Below are 24,879 nucleotides of genomic sequence, written 5' to 3'. Positions count from 1 at the left end.
TGAGTGGGTAAAAAAAAAAAAAAAACAAGGCTAAAACACAAGAGCCCTAACCAGGACAAAGGAACCTTAACTGGGTCACAGGAGCCCCATCTGAAAAAAAATTTTTTTTTTGAAAAAAAAAACCCCCTTTAAAAAGGGAACCCCCTCTTAAACAGCAGTCTGCAAAACATTGCTGCTAAAAGAAGCAACCTCAGACGCAAAAATGTCTACTCTATAGAACTTGGTGAAAGTATGCACCGACGACCAAGTGGCTGCCTTGCACATCTGCGATATTGATGCCTGATGACAGAAAGCCCAAGTAGTACGAAGCCCCTTCAGTAGAATGCGCCGTGACAGGGAAAGGAGGAACCAGACATTTATTAGAATAGGCCGGAGTCACAGTCTGCCTGATACATCTGGAGATGGTAGCCAAAGAAGAGGCCAGCCCTCACCTTTGTCCTTGTGCAACCACAAAAAGCAAGTCTGGCCTCCGAAAGGACTCCGTGGCTGACAGATACACCTGAATTGCACGAACCACATTCAAGGTATACAAGGCAAATTCCTTGGGATGAGCTGGCTTGCGACACAAGGAAGGCAACACAATGTCCTCATTTAAATGGAAGTCCGAGACCACTTTAGGTAGGAACGATGGACAGGGACGAAGAACCACCTTATCTTTGTCGACCACCAGATAGGGATTATGGCAGGATAATGCTGCCAACTCTGACACCCTATGGGCAGATGTAATAGCCACCAAGAATGTCACCTTCTGGGACAACTTAGATAAGGGAATCATCCGAATATTCTAAATTGGGGGTTTCTGGAGAACCGAGGAGTACCAAGTTTAAATCCCATGGCGGCAAGAGAGACCGTACAGGCAGAGCCACATGCTGGACTCCTTGAATAAAGTTGCAAACTAAAGAGTTGGTGGCTAGTGATCACTGAAAGAAGATTGCCAAGGCAGACACCTTGCACTTGATGGTACTCAAGGCCAACCTCTGCTCAACACCCCGTTAAAGGAAGGCCAAGATCCAAACTATAGAATAAGCGTCAATCAACTCACACCAAGAAATGTACGCTTTCCAAGTATGATGGTATATCTTATTAGAAGTCGACTTCCTTGCCTTCAACATAGTAGGGATCACTAATCCAGACAAACCTCTATCCCTCAGTACGATCTTTCACCGGCACCGCGGAAGAAGAGAAAAATGTTGGCCCAACAGGGGCGCTAGGACGACTCGAATATATACAGAATACCCAGTCGGTAACCTAAGAAAATAAGGCTACCTGTGGGTAACAAGGGCTACTATAGGCAAAACAGGGACTATACTCAAATGTATAAATATATAAATTTAATATAGAAAAAAAATAATCGCTACAAGACATGATAAAAAAACAATATAGTTGAAAATACAATGTTGTAATGTGGTTGAACTGTCCGGACTGTTTGTCTATATTTGTTGTATGTATGTCATTGTCCTTTTCGTATGTCTGATATTTGCACATTATGCCCCTTCGGCGCATTACTGTTCAGATATTCAGTTCAACCACATTACAACACTGTATTTTCAACTATATTGTTTTTATCATGTCTTGTAGCGATTAATTTTTTTTCTATATTAAATTTATATATTTATACATTTGAGTATAGTACCTGTTTTGCCCATAGTAGCCCTTGTTACCCACAGGTAGCCTTATTTTCTTAGGTTACCGGCTGGGTATTCTGTATATATTTGAGCTGGTTAATTGGCTACGGCAAAGCCCCTCTAATTTTCTTGGGGGTGTGTCTACTCAGTATAATTGCTACTAATTACAATCAGGTTTTTGCATGGGACGCATCTCTTTTTTCTTGCGCTAGGACGACTGCGGCGTCCACCAGAGGAACTCGTGACATTGCCACAAGTGTCCAACTTCCTATTGAACTGAACCTGCTGAAGGAGGAGAAGTTTGAGTAGGGGGAAAAAAAAAGGACTACCCTGGTCAGTATTAAATCCAGAGTTCGACCCAGGTAGTTCAATTTCTTGGATGGGGATAGAGGAGACTTTGGGTAGTTTGGACGTCACCTGAACCTTTGCATGAACTATATCCACACAAGGAGACTTAGGGCCCCCTGAAGCGGATGAACTCTGCCCCCCTTCTTTGGAATCCCCAAAAAGGATCAATTTGTGGATCCCCTTTAATGCTCACAAAGGTGGTCCACAAAGCTGGAAAACAGCGAAGATGCCCCCCTCACCCCAATTATGGATAAGGGTAGACCTTCATGCTAAAAAGGGTCTTGTCTACGGGACTGGAGAAGTCAGCTTTAGGCTTACCAGACCAAGATTGCTTGGAACCTCCAGAAAAAGACCTGAGATCCGTTTCCCTTGTCTGCAGCAGGAGCCCAAAATAATTTCTTATGGGCTGAGAAGGAAAGCCCACGCTTGCGAGGACCCTTCTCTTTCTAAAGCCCTGTACAAAACGATCAGATTGTTTTGTTGGCAGGGGATTGTCTGTTGGCCTAGAATCTGACCATTAGTACGCTCCTTCAGACAATTGTTGTCCAACTTCCTGCCAACAAATGTTGGATGACTCGCTTGTAAATTTTCCACGGACAACGACGGTCTGTTGTCAGATTTCCTGATGGTCAGTACACAAGTCCATTACACAAAAGTGGAAAGTACAAACACGCATGCTTGGAATCAATGCTCACCAAACACGAAATTAGCAGAAGGGACCCAAAGGGTGGCGCTCAACAGCTGAAATTCCTCGTAGTACGTCACTACGTTCGTGTTTGTTGGCCGAAAATTGTGTATGCGATACAAAATACAGGCACACGCCCTTTTGACAAAAATAAAAATCAGACGCTCGGTTGACCAACAATCTGATCGTGTGTACCAGACTTTAGACTGTGGCATGAAGGTACTCTTCTCCCCTGTGACATCCTTTATGTCATCCAGGGTAGCCCCAAACAGGCGATTGACTTGAAAGGGCAGATCAATGAGAATTTTCTTAGAGGCTTGGTCTGCAGACCAGTCCTTAAGCCACAGCACGCGTCTAATCACTACCGCTGAAATGGAAAGTTTGGACAGCAGGGGAGTCGAATCCAAAAGATGCATCACATATAAACTGCAGCCCTTGGACCTACTGGTCCGGCAGATCAACATAAGCAGCAGGAACCTGCTCATTCCCCAGACCTTGGTGCAAAAGCTTGGCCAATTCAGTTGAAGTCTGAGACATGAGGGCTGAGGCCAGGACCTTTCACATTGCCGAACCTTCCACAATAAAACATGCTGCGCGCCACAGACTCCACTTTCCAATAGGCCAGGTCTTTAAAGGACGGGAAATCCTCTACTGGAATCATGGTTGCTTTATTCAACCTGGAAACACGAGGGTCCACCACTGGTGGATTGGTCCACTTCTTTAAAAGCAACTCCTCAGGGGTTACGTACTGTGAAGTGTTTAGGGACCACAAAAGGTTGCCCCCACTTCTTATAGACAAAAAAAAAAAACAAAAAAAAAAAAAACAACCACGTCCATAGCCACATTTTTAAAGTCTCACGCACTGCAGTAACAAGTGCATCCACCAGCGTTTTTTTTACTTCACTGTTGCGACCATGGAGTCATTGTGACCATCGCCCATATCAGGGAGTGTGGTATCAAGTCCTACTGGACAAGTCCAGTTCACAGCAGCATCAGCCTCAGAGTCAGATAAGACAGACTGAGCAGAAGGCGGAGGACACTTCCTGACAGGCCTTTGCCCGCACACCACTTCCACCTGGGAGACTAGGGACTCAAGAAACGCAAAAGCACATTAACAGGAAGCTGGGGTTCCAAGGGACCAGGTGCCCTGGAGACGGGATCATGCAACCCCAAGACTCCATGGATAAGGGAGCCCCTACAGCACAAAAAATTGTTTTGGCACTGCTATGAAGCTCCCCCTACTAAGATGCTTGCGGTTTTTTGGATTTCGCTGGCTGGCCAAAGATCAAGTCAGACTAAGTGAAAATGGCCATCAAATGCTGCCAGATTGTTCCCAGAGTCCACAGAAGCCTCCGCTGTGACCTCTACATTGGGACCCCCTCCAGGTACTGTACCCACACTGGCACACAAGTGTGTAGATTATCCAGCCCGTCACACAACCCAGCAGTTGATTGTATATCTCCCAGGAGAAAAGATGCATGAAAGAATAACAAAATAAAATAAAAATTTGCTAGGCCCAAAATATCCCAGCAAGGAGCTAGGTCCTTTCTCTCGACTAGAGAGAAAAAAAACTGAATACCTAGAGCAGGGAGTGGGTTATATACTGACTGAGGATGGCCCTTGGGGCGTAGCCAAGTTTTATGTTCTGCCTTGTCCTACTTCTGCAGAGGCAATATAACCCAATGGTCAAGATTAAGGAGGTGCAGTGTCCATTGATGAACGTAGGAGAAAAATATTATAATTCAGATAGGATGAACACATTTTATGTGTGAAACTTGGGTGAAAGCTGTGTAAAAACATTTGTTTTGTAAGTATGTACATAAAACAAAACGGAGGAAATAAGACAAACAATACATTTTGGATACTTTAATTGTGGAATATATATATATATATATATATATATATATATATATATATATATATATATATATATATATATATATATATATATATATATATATATATATATATATATATATATATATATATATATATATTCCCCCTTTTTAGAAAAAAAAACACACATTTTTGCAGGAAAAAGAAAATGTGCATTTATTAACTTTTTACACTGTAGCTGGTGGGTGCAATGGCAGGATCCTGCAGACAGTCGGCTGTTTGCCCGTACCTCCTGTATGGGCAGACAGATACTGAACTACAAGAAGAATCAATGAACTATGAGCACTCACCTGCTCCCTTGCAGTTTAAGGGCCCTTTCACACGGAGCGGATCCATAAATGATCCGCTCCGTTAGCCCGTTTGGCTCAGCGGGGATTCCTCCGTAATCCCCGCTGAGCTGTCAGCTGACAGGGCGGTCCACGCACACAGTGCAGAGATCGCCCTGTCTCTCCCCTATGGGGAATCGGATGAATACGGACCGTGTGTCCGTATTCATCCAATCCGTTCCGCCGGACGGAAGAAAAATAGGGTTTTCTTCCGTCTGCAAAAGCGGATCTTTGCGGACGCGGATGGTTGCGGACGTTAGCGGATGCATCATCCGCTAATGTCTGCAATCCCATAGGGAACCATTACAAGTCCGTAAACGGACTTGTAATAAACGGACCGTTTGTCCGTACATCTGAAAGGGGCCTAAGAACTACAAGCCATCTGCCGCAGCACACAACAGTACTTGTAGTTCATTAATTTACAGAAAACCATAAATAAATTATGCAACTGTATGGGCAGATCACTGCACAGCCGGTTTAAAAAAAAAAGTGACAAGATCCCCTGCCCGCTGTCACAGACCGAGGAGTGCTGGCAGTGGGAGGTGGGCATATAGCAGCACGTTACAGTGAGGGAAAAACGTATTTGATCCACTGCTCATTTTGTACATTTGCCCACTGACAAAAATGATCAGTCTGGTTAAATAAACCTACCATTAAAATTATAGACTGATCATTTCTTTGTCAGTGGGCAAACGTACAAAATCAGCAGGGTATCAAATTATTTTTTCCCTCACTAAATTTTACACACTAAATATGGGTGTAACACGTCACATGCACCTAAAGGTGAACTTGGCTTTTAAACAAATAGAACCATCACAGACCTCCTTTCCAACAATTCATTGAGGTTTATATACTTAAAAAATCCTTTTTTGCTCCCCAAGGGTCAGCGGAGATCAAATGACTACCAAGGTAACATGCAAGATTTCACCAGCAGATGGAGCCGCATTTCAAATCTAATTGCAGATTCATGTCTGGGAAAAACCAGGGACTACTGGTGCTATGAAAAGAAAAAGCTGTACTCCAACCAAAAACATTCACTAAATAAATGAACGGTAATGAAGTGTGTGCAATGTGTGGCGCCTGCTGCTGTGTTATTACCTTCACAGTTCCAGCTGGAGTACACAGATCACAGAGGTCGCTCACTGTGCAGCGTGTTCATGCTGAAACCATTTTGCATTATTTTCAATGAATGAAAGGCTTTGATTGAAGGAGATCATAGTCCTCCAATGACAAAACTCCTTGCATTAATTAAAAGGAATGCAAGATTTTTCTTTTCATCAACGGACACGCTGTAGAGCAAGCGACCAGCTGTGACTTGTGTACTCCAGCCAGAACTACGTTTTGGGGGATAATATAAAAGAGCAATACAGAGGTAGCCACACATTGCGCAAATTTCATTAGTGTTAATTTTTACAATGCAAAAGAGCAAAAATGTTTTTTGGCTAGAGTTCAACCTTAAGGTCCCACTCACACTTGCAAAGAATGCAGTTTGTGATAAGATGCAGGAGATCCAGTGGTGGCTTCTGCAATTAGTTATGGACTGGAAGCCCCATTGAAAAACAATGGGAGGTTGACAGCGCCTGCAGCCATGTATCGACCCGGGACAGTCTGCATCCAGGGCCAATCATTCACAGGTGATCTCTGCTCAAGCATTTACATGTACACGTCTGAATAGCTGCAAAGCTGTCAGCCTACCGTTGTTTTCAATGGGGCTTCCCTGCATCGAATCATAAACAGCCCTATTCGTAAGTGTGAATGGGGCCTAACGCTACATTCAGTAGTTTGACCCCCTTCCCTCTATTTATAGAGTCTCCTGCGTTGGTAAAACCATGGACTTCTGTTGGCAGTGATCCACATAAGTTTGACACAAACAGAAAGCACTCACCAACAGCTCTGAATAGGCAAGCGCCATCTTCCTTCATCTGTTTAATAATAAATCCCTTCTTCTCTTGCAGCGCCTTTGCAAACCAGTTCTCCTGCTGGAAGGTAAAGACACACAGCTGCATTAGAGGGTCCACTTAAAGTCAAACTAACAAATCTAAGTAATGACAGATTCTCCAACTGCTGATCAACAAGTCCCAGGAAGCCATAAACCACACATGAGTAGGCTTAAGAGGCCATATGAAAGAAAAAGTGGAACCCTCATATTTAATAAGAGTGTTTGAAATAGGTTCTACAGTTGTACAATAATAGTACTGACCAATCACCGCTTCTACTAGTACCCTTCCCCAATCAAGTGCTCTTATCCAAGTATTTGGCGGCCGATCCACCGATCTTACTTCAGTCTGAGCTGCAGTTAGGCCAAGTATTTGGCGGCTGATCCACCGATCTTACTTCAGTCTGAGCTGCAGTTAGGCCAAGTATTTGGCGGCTGATCCACCGATCTTACTTCAGTCTGAGCTGCAGTTAGGCCAAGTATTTGGCGGCTGATCCACCGATCTTACTTCAGTCTGAGCTGCAGTTAGGCCAAGTATTTGGAGGCCGATCCACCGATCTTACTTCAGTCTGAGCTGCAGTTAGGCCAAGTATTTGGCGGCTGATCCACCCGTCTTACTTCAGTCTGAGCTGCAGAGTTAGGCCAATTATTGAGGACCTCACTGAAAGCCGACCATTCCCGAGGTACCCTGTTACCCATTTTGAGAGGAGACTCTGGGCAATCAACATGTTATTAAGCCCACTTCTAAAGCCGGCCATAGATAGTTAGAACCCGAGCCAGTTCAGCAGGGATGAGATTCGAACCATCTATGGCAGGCTGATTAAACCCAAGTTGATCCATCGACCGGATTATAAGGATGCAATAACCATTGTGTCCACACAGTAGGGACAGCTCCCAGAGTCTCCCACCAGGCTTGTTGGGTGAATCAAGCAAATTTAATTCCTACAACCAAAGGAAATCATATCATCTATGGCTGGCTTTAGTTTGAATAGTTGACTACTGGCACATATCTATATGCCCAAGCACTAGCACTGGCGACTGCCAATTCTGTAGCGGTACATTCAGGAAAAAAAGACGCACATGGGAGTCCAACAAGGGGCACCATGCTTGGCCATTTAGAGTACCAGATTCACAGCAAGTAAAACCTATAGCTACAAACCTGCAGGAATTTGGCGTCTTTAAATATTTACCTCACTATAATAATACACTACAATAATGGATCCACAGTTATAGATTTTAAATTTGTAAAAAGAACATTTATCAGGAGGCAAAATAAAGAATGTGGTTACATAACTTAAAGCATCTTTAAAAGGATAAGTTCACCTTTGGGAACATGTTACATGTTCCACCCGGTTTTAGGCTGAAACATGTTCCGACTGCTGCAGCTGTTCCCCAACCTGCCGAAAGTGACCGCGAGCTGGGAATCTTTTCCCCAAACTTGCTGTCACGATAAAAAAAGAAAAAAGAAAAAACACGTCCGCTCACTTGGCTACATCATTTATTCACAGAGTTCAGTAAATGAATAAACTACAAGTACCGATATCCTTTGCGGCTGTCAACTTGTAGTTCTCAATGAGCTCTAGGTAGTTCATAGTTTCTTCTGATCATGTGTACTTGCCTTCCTGTACAAGGCACAAGACGACAGCTTACACAGACAGTCTGCAGGAGTCCTGCATTGCACCCGAGATCTACTGATCGTGGATGCAATGCTTTGCAGGCTTCTAGAGGATAAAAAAAAAAAAAAAAAAAAAAAAAAGGGAATAAAAAGCACCTTTTTACCTGCAAAAAGATGTGCATTTATGATTGTTTATTTTACAAAGGTGAATTTATCCTTTAAGAACTGGCTGTTTTGTCACACCTTCTCAAATATAAGCTTTAAAAATGCAAAAAAAAAAAAAAAATCTGCGATACGTGAAATAAAGAGGCCCCACCGCTGAACTCTTAATACTAGCATTTGCTTGGGTTGCAAATAATTTAAGTCACTGGCCCTGAAAGAATGATGTGGATTTGGAAAGTCAAAGAGCAGTCAGAAATCTATATGAACATACTTCTTTCAGGGAGGTGCATGATAAAGAATTTTAGCAAAATCAACGGGATCAGCATGACAGCCAGGTAACTAGCATTTTGAGAAGAGTTCAGCAATAGTAGCCCCATATTCTTGCAGCGCACCTCTCTAGAACTCGTTTTATTTTGTTACCAGGGGTCTCACGTTCAGCCTTTAGTATCTGAAGTCCAGTCAGAACAATCACGCTCTCACAGCACTGTAAAAATATAATCATGGAAACAATAGAATGATGAAATAACCACTTTCATTTCTGTAAAAATCACTTTTATCCAGCGGTTAGGTGACCTCCGCTTATAGGGGCCGGGCACATGGACCTACAACCAGCATCTGCTCGGTGCTTCGACATGATTTGGTAAACTACAATACCCATTTCTGCGTTTTATGATGCACTTCACATTTCTGGAGGATGTGAGATTGGCTGTGACTAGAACCCAGTTGTCACCCTACCCAAGTAGAATATGTTTTATAGAACATTTGTCTAGCTCATCACATTAAAGTGAGGTTGAAAGGTTTGTAAAGGTAGAAGTTTTCACCTTAATGCATTCTATGTATTAAGGTGAAAAAACTTCAGAGAATACCGGCCTCCCCAGCCCCCCCATTAACTTAACCTGACCCCTCGAAAGTCCCGCGCCGTGAACGCGTTGGCATCTTGGCCGGCTTCCCGACTCATTCATTGGTCGATTGAAGCAGGGAAGCCATTGAATCACGCTGCTGTCAATCACAACCAATGGGGCGGGGCCTAGTGATACAGTTGGCAGCTATGGCCGTCGGTTGTATCACGGGAGCACGCCCGCAAGGACTCCACACCATGCAAGCTCTCTCTCATGAATGTGTGGAGTTCATGCGGGGAGGACCAGACACAGCCGCCGAGGGACCCCAGAAGACATGGATCGGGGCCACACCGTGCAATACAAGCACAGTGGAAGTATAACATGTTTGTTATGTGTCGGGCCAGTTAAGACAGATCTCCTAGGAAATCAATTATAAACGTCCTGCGCTCCCAATGTCAGAGTGTTTGTCGTACCAGTGTGAACCCGGCCTTAATGATGCCATTTGTTCACCAAGGTTCTCCAACAAACCTCTGAGGGCTTCACAGAACAGCTGTATTTATACTGAGATTAAATTACACACAGGTGGACTATTTACTAATTAGGTGACTTCTGAAGGCAATTGGTTCCACTAGATTTTAGTTAGGGGTATTAGAGTAAAAGGGGGCTGAACACAAATGCACGCCACACTTTTCACATATTTGTAAAAAATGTTGAAAACCATTTTCATGCCACTTCTCCACCAAGGACAAACACACAGCTCCCAGCTCATTACGTTCCATGTGTCTTATATGGCATTTTACACACACACACACACACACACAAATATATTATATTACATTATTATACAACAGGATTTATATAGCGCCGAACAGTTTACGCAGCGCTTTACAACTTGAGGGTAGACAGTACAAATACAATACACTTTAACACAGTAGGAATCAGAGGACCCTGCTCCTTAGAGCTTACAATCTAAGAGACATTTTATCACTATAGGACGGGCACAGCGTGGTGTTTTTTCGTTGCATACTTTTTCCAAGACACTGTATATCAATAATTGCACACATTGGTAGAGATTTTGCTTTTTTTTTCTAGCATTTTCTCTTTTAAATCAGCATTTATTAGCTTTTGATCAATGCATTTATTCATCTCATCTTATTGTTTTCACTGTTGGGTTGAGCACTCAGGAGGGTTTGTTTGTTTTTGTTTGGCCCTTGGATTTGTGGCCCAGGATGGATACATTGCCCCTCGACTTACACCCAAATTGACCATCAATTGGCAGAGGTCTCCAGCACTTCAATAATTCATAAGGTGAGCTTTCAATAGTCACAAGACAGAAGTGATGTATAGGAGTCACAATAGGACATCCTTATCAAGCCAATAGCTTGCACTGAGCATTACTGGAGGTCCGAGGACACCATATCCAGTCAACTGACTACTTCAGAAGCGGTCTTCACTGTGCCAGGTTATTTGAAAGTGGACATTAAATATTGAGACTTGTCCTCTCCCCGCCCTTGATTTGAGGCCTTATGTAGAGCCAGGGACTCGGATTCAAGGACCACAATGTTCCTACACTTCGGTACGGTTACCTTATAAATACTTAAACACCAAGTCAGATGAACTTTAATAGCCACAAGTTCAACTTCAACTTTTCTGTGTCATAAAAAGCATGAGAAAAAAAACAAAACACACACACACACACACACGCTGGGCTGGGGTAATACATAGTCAATGACAAATGGCATAAGGAGCAGCTGAACAGATTATAGGAGTGGCATGCACTGATCCTGGGAGAGTCGACAACCTGTCCTTTCATGTCACTGTGTGATGACTGTGCTAGAAAATCGCAGCGTCAGTAAGAAAATCAGAAAGAGACAGACTGTGCAACCGAGAAGTGAGTAGTAATCCGAGTCCTCAAATCACCTAAGGTACAGAAGATTGGATCTAGGTCGTGTCTGATGGCACGCGCTAACACAAGCAACACATGGGATTTACTAGTCAACACTTGTATGTGTATGAAGAACTCTAATTAAATGGGAACCTTAATATGTAAATTTTTCCATTACTGGGTTATTACAAATCTTCTACAACTACCCATCTGACAGCAGGCTTCCTGCTGATGTCATGTTTGTTGCCGTTTTGGAATCCATCAGCCAATGAGCTCCACCTAGTGGGTGACCAATGTACAGCAAACAAACTAACAAAAATATATATATTTTTTTTTACAGCTGACTGTGGATGGTTTCTACCAGCTACAGAAGACATTTATAGTCCATTCATACCACATCCGTTGGGCTCAACGCAGGCCAAATGCAATGACAATATAAACATAATAAGTCCACCGCAAGGGTATATAATAAAATAATTATCCAGCTGCAGTCACTATGTTCTCTGTGGGAAAGTGTGAAAAATAAATGTGAGTGACCGCGCTTTAAAAATTAAAGTGTTTTTAAAGACACAAGGCTTTTTTTTACCTTCATGCGTTCCATGAAAAAAAAACAACACACACACACACACACACACACCTTCTCTTACCCGAGCCCCCTCTCGATCCAGTGATTTCCAAGAGGGCCTTGCACTCTGAACTGGCTTTTGGCAGTACAGCCAATGAGCCAAACAGAGGGGGTAAGGTCAAGCCGCGGCTCGTGTACAATTGGACACACAGAGCAGCGACTCAGCTTGGGTGCCCCCATAGCAAGCTGCTTGCTATGGGGGCACTCGGCAGGAGAAAGGGGCCGTGGGACTCGAGAAGAGAATGCTCTGTGCAAAACCACCTGCACATAGGAGGCAAGTATAACATGTTTGTTAGTTGTATTTAAAAAAAAAAACAAGACTAAGTGTTAAATATCTAAAACAAGAAGGTTACATAAATAACACTATGTTGCCAAGTATCTGAAAAAAATCCACTTTCAAAAGAATTGTGTTCAAAATATTATACTGCTCCGTTCACAATGTATTCATAATAATTATTCATAAATCCAAATAAAACAAAAAGTTCTTGAAGGTGGACACTACTGTAAATAAAAATAAAACAAACATGCCTATATTTACCTGCTGAGTGGAGACGCTGATGCCTTAACATTTTTTTTACCTTAATTCAAGAAATGCGTTAAAGTGGAAGTCCATGCTAAAACCAAAATCCCTGCATCTACAGCTACCAACATTCTAACACTAACCTATCTAGCTCTGAAAATAAAAAATTAAGTACATATACCTTTTCTGCAGGTGATCCAAACTAATCTCGAGCGGCAAAAGCTCTGATCCCACGCTGTGCAGGCGGGTGCAGAGGACACATTTCACAGTTGTAGTTGTGTCCTCTGCAGAGCTTCTGCTGCTGGAGAGCAGGTTGGATTGCCTGTAGAAAAGGTATGTATAGTGATTTTTTTTATTTTCAGGGCTTAAGAGATTAGTTTAGTTTTAACATGAACTTCCACCTGAAGGTAAAAAATGTTTAGGCTCAAGAACCACTTTAAGAACCTTTTGTTTATTTGGATTTATGAATACTTATTATGAACCAATGCAATAAGCTAAAATACATTGTTTCCAATCTATTTGATAAGTTTATGAAAAATGGTGCATCCTGCATAACAAGCAGAACACTTTACTCAATACTTATCTTATGTGCATTTAACGTGCGTCAATGTTAGCTGGGTGGAACAGACATGGTGCGAATCCAGCCTTAGGCCTCATACACGTGCATTCAGTACAAACCTAGTGAATGGACTGGTAATCCTTGATATGAGATGAATGATTTTAAAGGCTATACAAATTTTGATATGTTGCAAACACTTTAGTTAACGATTGTGCGAATTAGGCTTTTACAATATATATAGTAAATTGAATAGAATTAAAGCAGGGTTCCACCCAAAAAACTTTGGCAGGTCCCTGCCCCCACTTACAGGAGATGGCGCGGCGGTGCCAGCCCCCTTCCTTCGTCGCCAGGCCAATTACTAAGCGCAGCGTGCTTTGCACATGCACAGTAGGGAACGGCCAGTTTCCCTTAGTGAAGATGGCGGCGGCAGCACCACCCGGCAGCCAATCTGAAGTACGGCTGGGGTGCCGACATCGTGGGCTCCCTGGACAGGTAAGGGTCAATATATTAAAAGTCAGCAGCTACAGTATCTGTAGCTGCCGACTTTTTTTTCCCCAGGCTTGAACTCCTTTTAATGCTGGACATACACAATACGAAAAATCGGCCAAACCCATTTTCGAAACTATTAAGCGTTCGACAGTGAGAGCAAACAAAAGTTCCATCATGTAATGACCAATAAATCGTTCAGGGGACATAAATACATTTTTTGTTCTTTTTTTACATATACCTAGCGCAAACAGATCGGACAAGAAACACATCAACCTTTCACTTTATCGTTTGACAGAAAATTTAAAAACCTGTCCTTCATTTTTTTTTTTTGGCTCAAAAACATCCCAATTACCAATTTTGTGCCCATTAGCTGGCCGAAAAACAAACAAACTGGCCAAATGACAGAATTTCGGTAGATTTTTCGTATAGTGTATGGCCAGCATTAGACTGGGGAAGAAAAAAGAAAAAAACTAGAGAAGTTGTGGAAGGCAACCAATCAGCTTCTAGCATTCTCTTCCCCCCCCCCCCCTAACTTTACCTGAATGAACAAGCTGAAGATAGAAGCGAATGTGTCTGCTCAGGTTTTAGTAATTACTCTCCACGGTAACTAAAGAGTGTTTGGCAGACTCTTGGCAAGTATCAGGAAACAGATCCAAGTTCCCCACTATAAGCATATGCACAGAACCGTACCTTTCCCACATCAGGCTCAGTGACGTGTCTGTGGAGAGTTAAAGTGGTTCTATAAGCAAACATTATTCGTGTTTTTTCACCTTAATGCATCCTATGTGAAAAAACTTCTGGCAGTGACCGACCCCCCAGCCCCATTTTACTTACTTGGGTCCTGGAATTTCCTTTGGCAGAGACGCGCTTTTCCTCTGCCCGGGGTTCTCGGCTCCTGATTGGATAGATTGATAGCAACGCAGCCATGGGCTCCCGCTGCTGTCAATCAAATCCAATGACGCAGGGCCTAGTCATACATTCTGCATCTATGAACGCTGAATGCTAGACTCAGGAGCGCGCCCGCAAGGTAGCCCCCCGGGAAATCGCATCTCCTAGGGAGTTATACGATGTGGGGAGGAGCCACGAGAGAGCCCAGAAGTCACGTTGAAAAAAAACTAAAGAAGGCTTACCATCACTTTAATGCATTATCTGCATTAAGGTAAAAAAAAAAATAATAATAATAATTTAAATGTTACTCCCCCCCAGCCCTCCTTAAACACTTACCTGAGCTTGATCTCCACCCAGTGCTGTGCCTGTGCAGCAGATCTTCTTTCCTCTGGCTATTCTCACAGAAGACACAGCAGATAGTCCGTCAAAATCCATAAGGAGGGAGCGGGGTGTGTGGCCACACTGTGTGTGTCTATAGACATGCACAGCCTGTCTCAGCATCGAGCCTGCACATCTGCCCCCATACCAAGTGCTTTGGTATGTGGGCAGATGGATACGAGAAAGAACAGACAGGGTCAGCAGGGGACCCGAAAAGAGGAGGATCGAGGATACTCTGTGCAAAAATCACTACACAGAGCAGGTATAATATGTTTGTTATTAAAAAAAAAAAAAAAAAAAAAAAATTAAAAAATTTACAATCACTTTAAAAAAATGTCAATCCCCTTTCTCCTCTAGAGAAAAGTCAGGAATTGTATAGGTTAAGGAGCACCAATAAGGATATGCAGAGGCAGAGATCCTGATCAATAAAAAAAAAAAAAATGGAGGAAAATAATGTTGTGGCTCTTTCCATTTAGTGCATTATTACAGACAAGAGAAGGGTGGTATCTGGTTGCAACAACTAAATGTTCCCATTTTTAGACACGAGCCTAAAGTAGGCATACAACTGTGATTTAGGTAGAAATACTGTAAACGTAAACCATCTTGGGCGTTTCTATTGATTTTATTTCTTGATACAGTTCTCTCCCCACAGTCTCCTGTATCGGCACATGGGAGCAGGAAGACGATACTCAATCTTGAGTTATGGCTCGTACACACTAAGAGAAATCGGGCATTTTTATCCAAAGAATTTTCGTACGATTTTTGTATAGTGTACACACAACTTTCGACAGCCGATTCATAATTTTGGTATGAAAATTCCCGAAGGGACAAAGAAAAAAAAAAATCAGAAAAGAAAAGCCTGCTCATGAAAAGCCTGCCCCCAGGTCCCTTTATTGTTTTTGATCACTTTAATTCCTATTACAAGAAAAAAGAAAGAAAGAAAGAAAGAAAGAAAAAATTAAGCCTGAGAAGCGGCAGTGACGTCAGATGTCGCCCGGTCCTTCAAGGGCAAAGAGCCGAGTGGGGGGCTGCCATAACCCTGGCATTTAATGTCAAAGCAATGACGGAAATTTACAGTTAGGCAGTCAGCAAGAGGTTAGAACTACGATCAGGTTTTTATTGCAGTGTCCCCATTACAGAGATTCACTCTCCCAAATTGTCCTGATCACCAGTGTCACTGGGAATGCAAGCGATTGTAAAGGCAAAAAGTTTGGATTGCCACCAGAACAGGAATAAATGGGAAATCATTCAATTTGGACACTTGTATCTGTGACAATTGTTTAGGACAGGAAACAAAGGGAAATCACCCTAATATGAGACAGATGAACAATAAAATTGCAGTTTTAAAGAAGAACTCCAGCTTTTCTGCCCCAAAACAGATGCATTGTGCATGTAAATGGATCACAACCCCACTGTCAGTTTGTGTGCAACTTACCCGCTTTAGCTGTATACAGAAGGTTTCTGCGTCTGCGATGGCACTCCCCCTGCCTGAATTTCTAAGTTCTCTGACTTCCTGTTCCTTTTCTTTTCCAGTCCTGATACTACATGTCCAATGATCCTTTGTAGCTTCAGGGCGTGCTATGGGAGTCACTTGTACCAGTCCTGGGAGTTGATGTTTTGCAGACTCTGAAAGACTACAGAGGGGAGTGTACAGACTGGCTGCTGCAGGAAGTGGCTGTGGAAGGGACAGAGTCCATCAGCAGGATATACAGAGTGTCATATGATACAAAGCTACAACTAAACCCAGAATATCAGAAGATCTGCAGACAACAGAGCAACATGGTACAGAAGTATGATTATGTTGGGATTGATCATTCCCAATCAATTCTAGTAAAAAGAAAGTTGGAGTTCAGCTTTAACTCTACCCTACTTTAGTCAAGTGAAAAAATAAAGTTTTAATACTTTAAGCCTAGGTTTACACTAGCGCAATCTCAGATCTCATGTGATTCACACCCGCACTGAAGGTGCCGATCACATGTGATGTCTGAGCAATGCAAGTTCAGCCATACAGTTGTATGGATGAACTCGCATTAGATTCGCACAGAATATAGTGCAGGGACTTGTTTTTCCCCTGCACTAGAATCGGAACGCATGGGTGCTCTAACCTATGTGAGCTGATCCCTGTGCGAGTTCGCACTTGCGATCTGTGAAAAAAACTGGGGGTGTCATTAACTTTGTTAACTTTAACTTTGTTAATGACACCCGCAGCGGTTGGCAGAAGGCAGTGTGAACTGCCTGCAGGCGAGGAGTGATGCGGGAACTGCGCTGATGCCTGCATTGTATTAGTGTGAACCAAGGGTTAATGCCTCACACACAATCTGATTATCGTACGACACATCGTTCGCATTTTGTTGCATAAAACCAATATTGAAAACAGTGCAAAATGTGCTCTACGAACAGATTTTTGCCGTACGGTTCTGGAAAAACCTTGCGGTGTGCGTAGCTACGTATCTGAAATTATGTGAAATGCGTGCGACCCCTGTGCCCTTCTGGTTTATTTTTGTGTTTTGGATCATGCATGGTGTTCGTCTAATCGATTTTTAGTGGACGCATACTGTACCAATTAAATGATTGTGGTACGATGAGCTGTCGTCCGAGTTTTCGTGCTTGTCCCTTCAGATTTTGTTGGACGGACTGTCGCGATTGGCTGTCGAAAGCGGTGTACTAACAATCAGATTATCGAACATTCAATCCGAAAGCGATTTTTCTCATCCGATAATCGGATCACGTGTACGAGGGCATTCGTGTAGTTATACTTTCAACTAGAGTTGCATCGAAATTTCAGCCACCAAAAAATCAGCCGATACCAAAAGGGGACGGGGTCCGCCCCGGGTGCCGCCTATTGTGGGCGTGTAACCCTGGAGTGCCCCAGTCCTCCACTACCTCCTCGTCTCTTCGCCGCAATCCCATAGTGATCAGTAGGATTTAGCATTTGCCCGAGTACTTGTACTAGGGCAAATGCTCCGATGCTTCACCCGATACCTGCCCCTCAACTGTTTTAGTGAAATCTATACATGGCGATCAGTGCTTGCTTGTAACTGCCCCACTGCACCGATCACCGCTGACTGTCCCCTTATCCTCCAGTCCCCCCCTTTGTCCCCCTCCGTGCTCCGTGACACCCTCCGCCCCTTCTCCTCGATCTATCAGGATGGAGAGCGGAGGTAGGAACCAGTAAACCCAGCTCCTCTCTTTTACAAATGAACAGAGTCAGCGATGTGTCCATTCACATAACTCTAACATTGTAACTTGTGATTACGATGTCTCAGTTTATGAATGAAGGAGTCGCCGCCGTATTCTCTGCATATATTTTCAGCACAACTGAGGCTGCAGAGAAAAGGACTGGGGAATCCCTATCCTCAGTCCCTTTCTCTGTCTCAAAGGGGAGATGTCAGGGGTCTGTTAAGACCCCTGATGCCTTACCAAAGCCCCCCCCCCCTACAGGGCGAAAAAAGATTTTGCAATAAATAAAAAAATGAATTGTAAAAATAAATATAAAAAAAAAAGAAAAAAAAAAAAAAACACCTACTCACATATGTGCCACTGTCACATATCGGTATATAGTGAGTACTTGAAAAAAGTATCGGTACTTGTACACAATCTTAAAAACGTGGTATCGAGACAACCCTAGTGATCAGGGTGAGCCGCACTGAACAACCTCCCTCCTCCTTCACTCCTTCTCGTGATCTGAGCAGTGATGCATGCAGCAATATGGCGGCTACTTGAGCCCTAGTCCTGGTGGTTATAACAGGCACAGCCGGAGTGTGGTTTGCCTGGGTCTTCGGCTTGCTCTGTGTATTTGCAGTGACGTTCTGCACGCTCTTGGTGCTCGCACAACTCTGCCAGGCTGCAACATCCAGGCAGGTGTGTGTGCGCCGATTCTGGGTGATGTGAGCCGCAGCCCTCGGATGACGTGTTATGCGCTGTCATTGGTTAAAGATGTCATGAACAAAAGAAAATACAAATGTATTTATCCACCAGGCAGGTGGCATATGATAGACACTGGTGAGGCTGCATTGATCTCTTGGCACCAAGTCTGCAGTCTCTGACCATCTCCTGGCACCAAGTCTGCAGTCTCTGACCATCTACTGCATCATATCTGCTGGAGGTGCACCGCATGGAAACTTTTCTAATACTATTAGCAATGTGTTATATAAAAATGTATAAGTTTTATTTAAAATATAAAAAATATTAAAATGTATACAGTCATTTTTGGTATCGCTTTTCGGCCTAGTGTATTTTTCATTCTCGGTAACGGTTTCGGCACCAACAAAAAAAACATTCGGTGCACGCCGAGTTTCAGCTTCTTTAAACCAGAAGATCACATGAAGCCTCTGAAGACTTTGTCTTACTGTAGCTGGGCCAGTGTACCTGTTAGCAAATAAAGCATAACAGAAAAGCCAAACAATCACAGGGAAAAAAAAGAAAAGAAAAAAAAAAAAAACAGCTCTGCAAGTAATAAACAAAAAAGGTGACCGAGCCATTATCAAGTTCATCTTTTTTTTTTTTTTCTGCCACTACTAAAAAACTTGAAGTCAGTCATCAAAAACAGGCTCAGTGTCGTGTATATAAACTGTATGTAGCTAAGACTACATACAGCATACTGCACTGCGTTTCAGGTTCGCGCCGAGACTTCCTTTCTCATACCTGGAACACAGTAGAGTCTATCACAGCGGTGCTCAGCCATTGAGAGAAGACAGCGATGTCACAACCACAACAATTTCTGGGTGGAACTCCGCTTTAAGTGCATAGTAGAGCTGCACGATTAATCATTAAGAATCTAAATTGCAATTCTTTTCCCTTCCCGATTCTTTCTAACAAGTGCAGAGGGTTCTCACAGCTGAAAAAAATAAATAAAAAATCCAAGCAACCTGCCAAGTTTTATCACAACATCAAGGATAAGTATAAACAAAAAGTAACATTTCTTCTTAGATCAAAAGGAATGAACTTCTGTCTGTAGATGAGAAGTTTAACCACTTAAAGCGGAGGTCCACACAAAAAGTGAACCTCCGCTTTTCAGAACCCTCCCCCCCTCCGGTGTCACATTTGGCACCTTTCAGGGGGGAGGGGTGCAGATACCTGTATAATACAAGTATTTGCACCCACTTCCGGGAATAGACTGCCGCGGGAGTCACACCCCTTCGCGTCACCCCCTGCTGTCTTCTGGGAAACACACTGGTCCCAGGAGACAGTGGGGACCAGTGAGGGCGCGCCGCGCATTCGCGCAGTAGGGAACCAGGCAGTGAGGCCGCAACGCTTCCCTTTTTGATTCCCTCACCGAGGATGACGGCAGGGGCAGCCAAGAGAAGAGCGATTGCTCGGCCTCGGCTGCCGACATCGTGAGCGCGCTGGACAGGCAAGTGCCCATTTTTTAAAAGTCAGCAGCTGCAGTAATTGTAGCTCCTGTTTTGTAAAGCTTCGTGTTTTTTCACCTTAATACATTATGGTGAAAAAACATCCAATGCTTACAAGCCCCCCCCCCCCCCCCCGTTTACTTACCTGAGCCCTCGAAAGTCCTGCGTCGTGAACGCACTTGGCTCCTCGGCTCTTCATTGGTTGATTGATAACAGCGGGAGCCAATGGCTGCACTGCTGTCAATCAACTCAATGACGCCGCGCACCAGGGCCGAGTGATACACTTGGCGTCTATGGCCGTAGACTATCACAGGAGTGCGCCCGCACCCTTGGGAGAGTGCTTTCCAGAAGGGGGTTAGCTCTCGCTGGGAGGAGCCGAGACACCCCAGAAGACGAGCATCGGGGCCAATCTGTGCAAAATGAACTGCACAGGGGAGGCAAGCATTTTTTTTTTTTTTTTTAATTACATTTTTTTTTTTTTTTAAATAACAAAGAACCTTTACTAACCCTTTAAAAAGACTAAACCCTTGTCTGGCACTTGTTGCTTACAAGTTAAAAATCAATATTTATTGCAAGAAAATAAATTATATAATTTATTTATATATTTATATTTTAGCGGAGACCCTAGAGAATATAATGGTGGTGGTTGCAATATTTTATGTCGCACTGTATTTGCGCAGCGGTCTTTCCAACATTTTTTTTTAAATACACTTTAATGAAAAAATAAATAAAAAATCAAACAGTAAAGTTAGCCCAATAATGTGAAAGATGAGTTTACGCCATGAGAGAATCGGGATCTTTATTCTGAGCAAAAAATTAACTACGTAAAGTATATCAAAAGATGGAGTTTAGCTTTAACAAGGTTGGTTGCTTTTGGAAAAAAAAACGTTACGGGTCTTTTGTAACATATTTGTAATTGGCGACAGTCAAGGTAAACATAGCATATTACAGGGGTACTGAATTAAAATTCAGGGAGGTCGGTTGGTAACATTTTCTTTCTGCGGAGGTCCAAATCTCTTTTTTTTTTTTACTCAGGTCTTTCATGTCACAGCCCCCTATATATTAGTGTCCTTAGTCCCCATTACATAACAGCCCCCTTGTAATCACCACCCCTCCTGACATCACAGCCCTCCTCCTCCCGTCACAAACCCTTCATATCACAGCCCCCAGAATATCATAGCTCCTCCCTCACATCACAGCCCCCGTTTTAAATTACATCCTATCCATATCACCACTCAGCCTTCTCACATCAAAGCCCCCCATATCACAGCTTCTCCCTCTCACATAATAGCCCTTCATATCACAGTGCCACTCCCCCATTCTCATCACAGCTCCCCCTCTCACATCACAGGGCCCCATGTCATATCACAGCTTCACCCTCCCACATTACAACCCCTCCCAGCCAGAACAGGGGGCAAGCTTACTGAGGAGAAACAGGAAGTGAGAAATTCAGACAAAGAAAAAAATTTAGAAGGGAAATCGAAGGAAAGGGTAAGTGAACCAATAATACACTAGCTTAACCACTTAAGGACCGCCTCCTGCACATATACGGCTGGGCACAAGCACGTACCTGTACATCCTCTTTAAGTGACCAGCCGCGGGTCGCGGGCACGTGCCCGTGACCCGGTCCGAAGCTCCATGGCCGCGGGACCAGCGGACCCGATCGCCGCCGGTGTCCCGCAATCGGTCACAGGAGCTGAAGGAATGGGGAGAGGTGTGTGTAAACACACCTTCCCCGTTCTTCACAGTGGCAATGTCACTGATCGTCTGTTCCCTGATATAGGGAAAGGCGATCAGTGACGTCACACGTCCAGCCCCGCCCCCCTACAGTTAGAAACACATATGAGATCACACATAACCCCTACAGCGCCCCCTAGTGGTTAACTCCTAAACTGCAATTGTCATTTTCACAGTAAACAGTGCATTTTTATAGCATTTTTGGCTGTGAAAATGACAATGGTCCCAAAAATGTCCGATGCCGCCATTAGTAGGAAAAAAAAAAATTTTTTTATATATATATATATATATATATATATATATATATATATATTTATTATATATATATATATATATATATATATATATATATATATATATATATATAAATATAAATGCCATAAAACTATTCCCCATTTTGTAAACGCTAAAAATTGTGCGCAAACCAATCGTTAAACGCTTATTGAGATTTTTTTTTACCAAAAATATGTAGAAGAATACGTATCGGCCTAAACTGAGAAAAAAAATATTTTTTATATCTTTTTTGGGGATATTTATTATAGCAAAAAGTAAAAAATAGTTTTTTTTCAAAATTGTCGCTCTTCTTTTGTTTATAGCGCAAAAAAAAAACCCCGCAAAGGTGATCAAATACCACCAAAATAAAGCTCTATTTGTGGGAAAAGAAAAGGATGCAAATTTTGTTTGGGAGCCACATCGCACGATTGTCAGTTAAAGCGATGCAGTACCGAATCGCAAAAACTGGCCAGGTCCTTTACCTGCATAATGGTCCGGGTCTTAAGTGGTTTGGCAAAGCAGGGTTTGACAACATTTTTTGAATCCAGCTAAAAAAGTTAGGAGCCAGTTTTTTTTTTTTTTTTTTGTATTAGGGTACGTTCACACTGGGGCGTCGCAGGCGTTGGCCGTGGCGCCCGCAAAGAGGTAGGGGTGCTTTAGGATCGGTGTATTCACCGCTCCTACAGCGCATCAAAGATGCGTCTGGCAGGGCTTTTTTTTTACCGTCCTGCCAGCGCAGTGCTCCAGTGTGAAAGCCTTCAGGCCTTTCACACTGGAGAGACAGCAGCGGCTATTTCAGGGCGCTTAGCAGGCGCTATTTTTAGCGTAATAGCGCCTGCAAAGCGACCCAGTGTGAAAGCAGCCTTACTCTACAATGAGCCCGCTCGGGGGATCTGTCAGATTCAACGTCTGCGTCATACTGCCCTTGTTAAGAAGGCTGCACATAGGGACGGGCGCTGACACATTTCAGGTATTTCTCCAGTATTGGGACAATTTATGCAGAGGGCTGCGTGCCATGCTCTCATACGCACAGCAGGGCTCAAATTACATTGACAGTATCCACTTCAATGCCGCACAAGGAAAATGAAATATGCAATAAAAGGTTTTAAGGACTACTGGGCTCAGCAAACCTACTATGGGGAAAATATAGAATATGATAAAGCAATAAAAAAAAATCTGCAAGACTCATCTACACAATGGCACAAGCCGAAATTATGCACAGAGCAGGCAGCAGGTGTGTGTGGAGCTGTGATAGAAGATCTAGAAGCAAACGGTCACAGTCCACTCTGTGTGTATATAGAAGGAGCTGTCATGTCTCACTGCAGGGGACAGCTCATGTACAGCAGGTAATACACAGCCCATCTCCACTACTACCCTGTGGCAGCACCTCACATTCTGAGAACACCTCAGCTATACAGTGTACACTGTGAGGTCCGCGCCGGTCCTACGTTTTTAGGCTAGACCGAGGCTTCAGCCTAGACCGCCGCGATCCTGGGAAAAGCCCGCGGACTAGGCCGAAGCCGCGGCCTCGCCTAAAACAAGCTTTGTCGTAGGGAAATGTTTTGGATTTTTTCTTTAGGTGTTCTGGCCCCTGGAGGGTTAAATGAGGATTTTGAAATTAGTGCCATTGTATAAAGAAATCCTCTATAATGTTCATCCTCCTCTATGTCGGGTGTATTATGCGATTTTTAATGCGTTTTTTTATGCATGCATACATATGTGTATGCTTATTCTTATTCCCCCTGATAAAGATTCCCCTGTTTTTAACTTCCTCTATGTCTGGTGTATTATGCATTTTTTTCATGTATGCATACATATCCTTATGTTCCTTGATAGTAATTCCCCTGTTTTTCATATATACACGGTCACACAAATTAGAAAAGTTGACGATTTTAAAGTTGGTTGGCAAAAAGTGTGACAGTGTGTATGGGGCTTTAGACATGACTTCAGATAGGATTTTGGGTCCTTTTATCTTTCGCGATACCATGAATACCAAAAAGTATCGCACTATGCTGCAAGATGAAATCTGGCCAGTTGTCAATACCTGGGGTGCTCCTCCACATTTTACCATTATTGTTGGTGACCGGCTGAATGAACATTTTCCTGGGAGACGGTTGGGTCGAAGTGGTCCGCATGAGTGGCCAGCCAGAAGCCCCGATTTAACACCCTGCGACTTTTTTCTTTGGGGTAGGTTGAAGGAACAAGTTTACTGTACGAAACCAAAGAAGGGAGACTACGAGAAGTTATTTCTGCCATCTAGTGGTGCAACGGATCACCTTCCGATCGGCACGCTATGCGATCCGCAGATTGCCGCCACGGCCATAGCATCAGGAAAGGCCGCAGGTTCGGCGGCGGCCCTCCTCTCTATTTACACCCACAGAGGAGGAGGAGGAGGAGCCCGTGCTCGAGGGACACACAAGCCGCTGTCCGAGGTCTGCACTACTGGGGGGGCATCTGTACTGAGGGGGGGGGTTTTTTTTTTTGCACCGGGTGACACCAACCATAGTGACGCCACTGCAGGGAGGGAGATGTGGATATTACAGTGAGGGAGGGAGATGTGGATATTACAGTGGGGGAGGGAGGGAGGGAGATGTGGATATTACAGTGGGGGAGGGAGGGAGGGAGATGTGGATATTACAGTGGGGGAGGGAGGGAGGGAGATGTGGATATTACAGTGAGGGAGGGAGGGAGATGTGGATATTACAGTGGGGGAGGGAGGGAGGGAGGGAGGGAGATGTGGAT

General features: G+C 43.6%; 1 protein-coding gene across 4 annotated transcripts in view; it reads right to left on the bottom strand.

Moving 5' to 3' along the window:
* Positions 1 to 24,879, bottom strand: part of OTUD5 (OTU deubiquitinase 5) — an 83,525-nt gene that overhangs the window by 46,469 nt on the left and 12,177 nt on the right. The window contains exons 2-3 of one of the 4 annotated variants that reach the window (XM_040324271.1): positions 16,212 to 16,451; positions 6,766 to 6,859 (exon numbers count right to left, since the gene is read on the bottom strand). In XM_040324271.1, coding sequence (XP_040180205.1) covers positions 6,766 to 6,859; positions 16,212 to 16,451 — 334 coding nt within the window. The remainder of the gene's footprint in view (positions 1 to 6,765; positions 6,860 to 16,211; positions 16,452 to 24,879) is intronic. The other 3 variants (XM_040324273.1, XM_040324275.1, XM_040324274.1) reach the window with 3 other exon arrangements.

The sequence above is a fragment of the Rana temporaria genome, chromosome 9 (assembly GCF_905171775.1).
Source record: "Rana temporaria chromosome 9, aRanTem1.1, whole genome shotgun sequence".
Lineage (NCBI taxonomy): Eukaryota > Metazoa > Chordata > Amphibia > Anura > Ranidae > Rana > Rana temporaria.
This window is presented reverse-complemented; position numbering and strand designations above follow the sequence as displayed.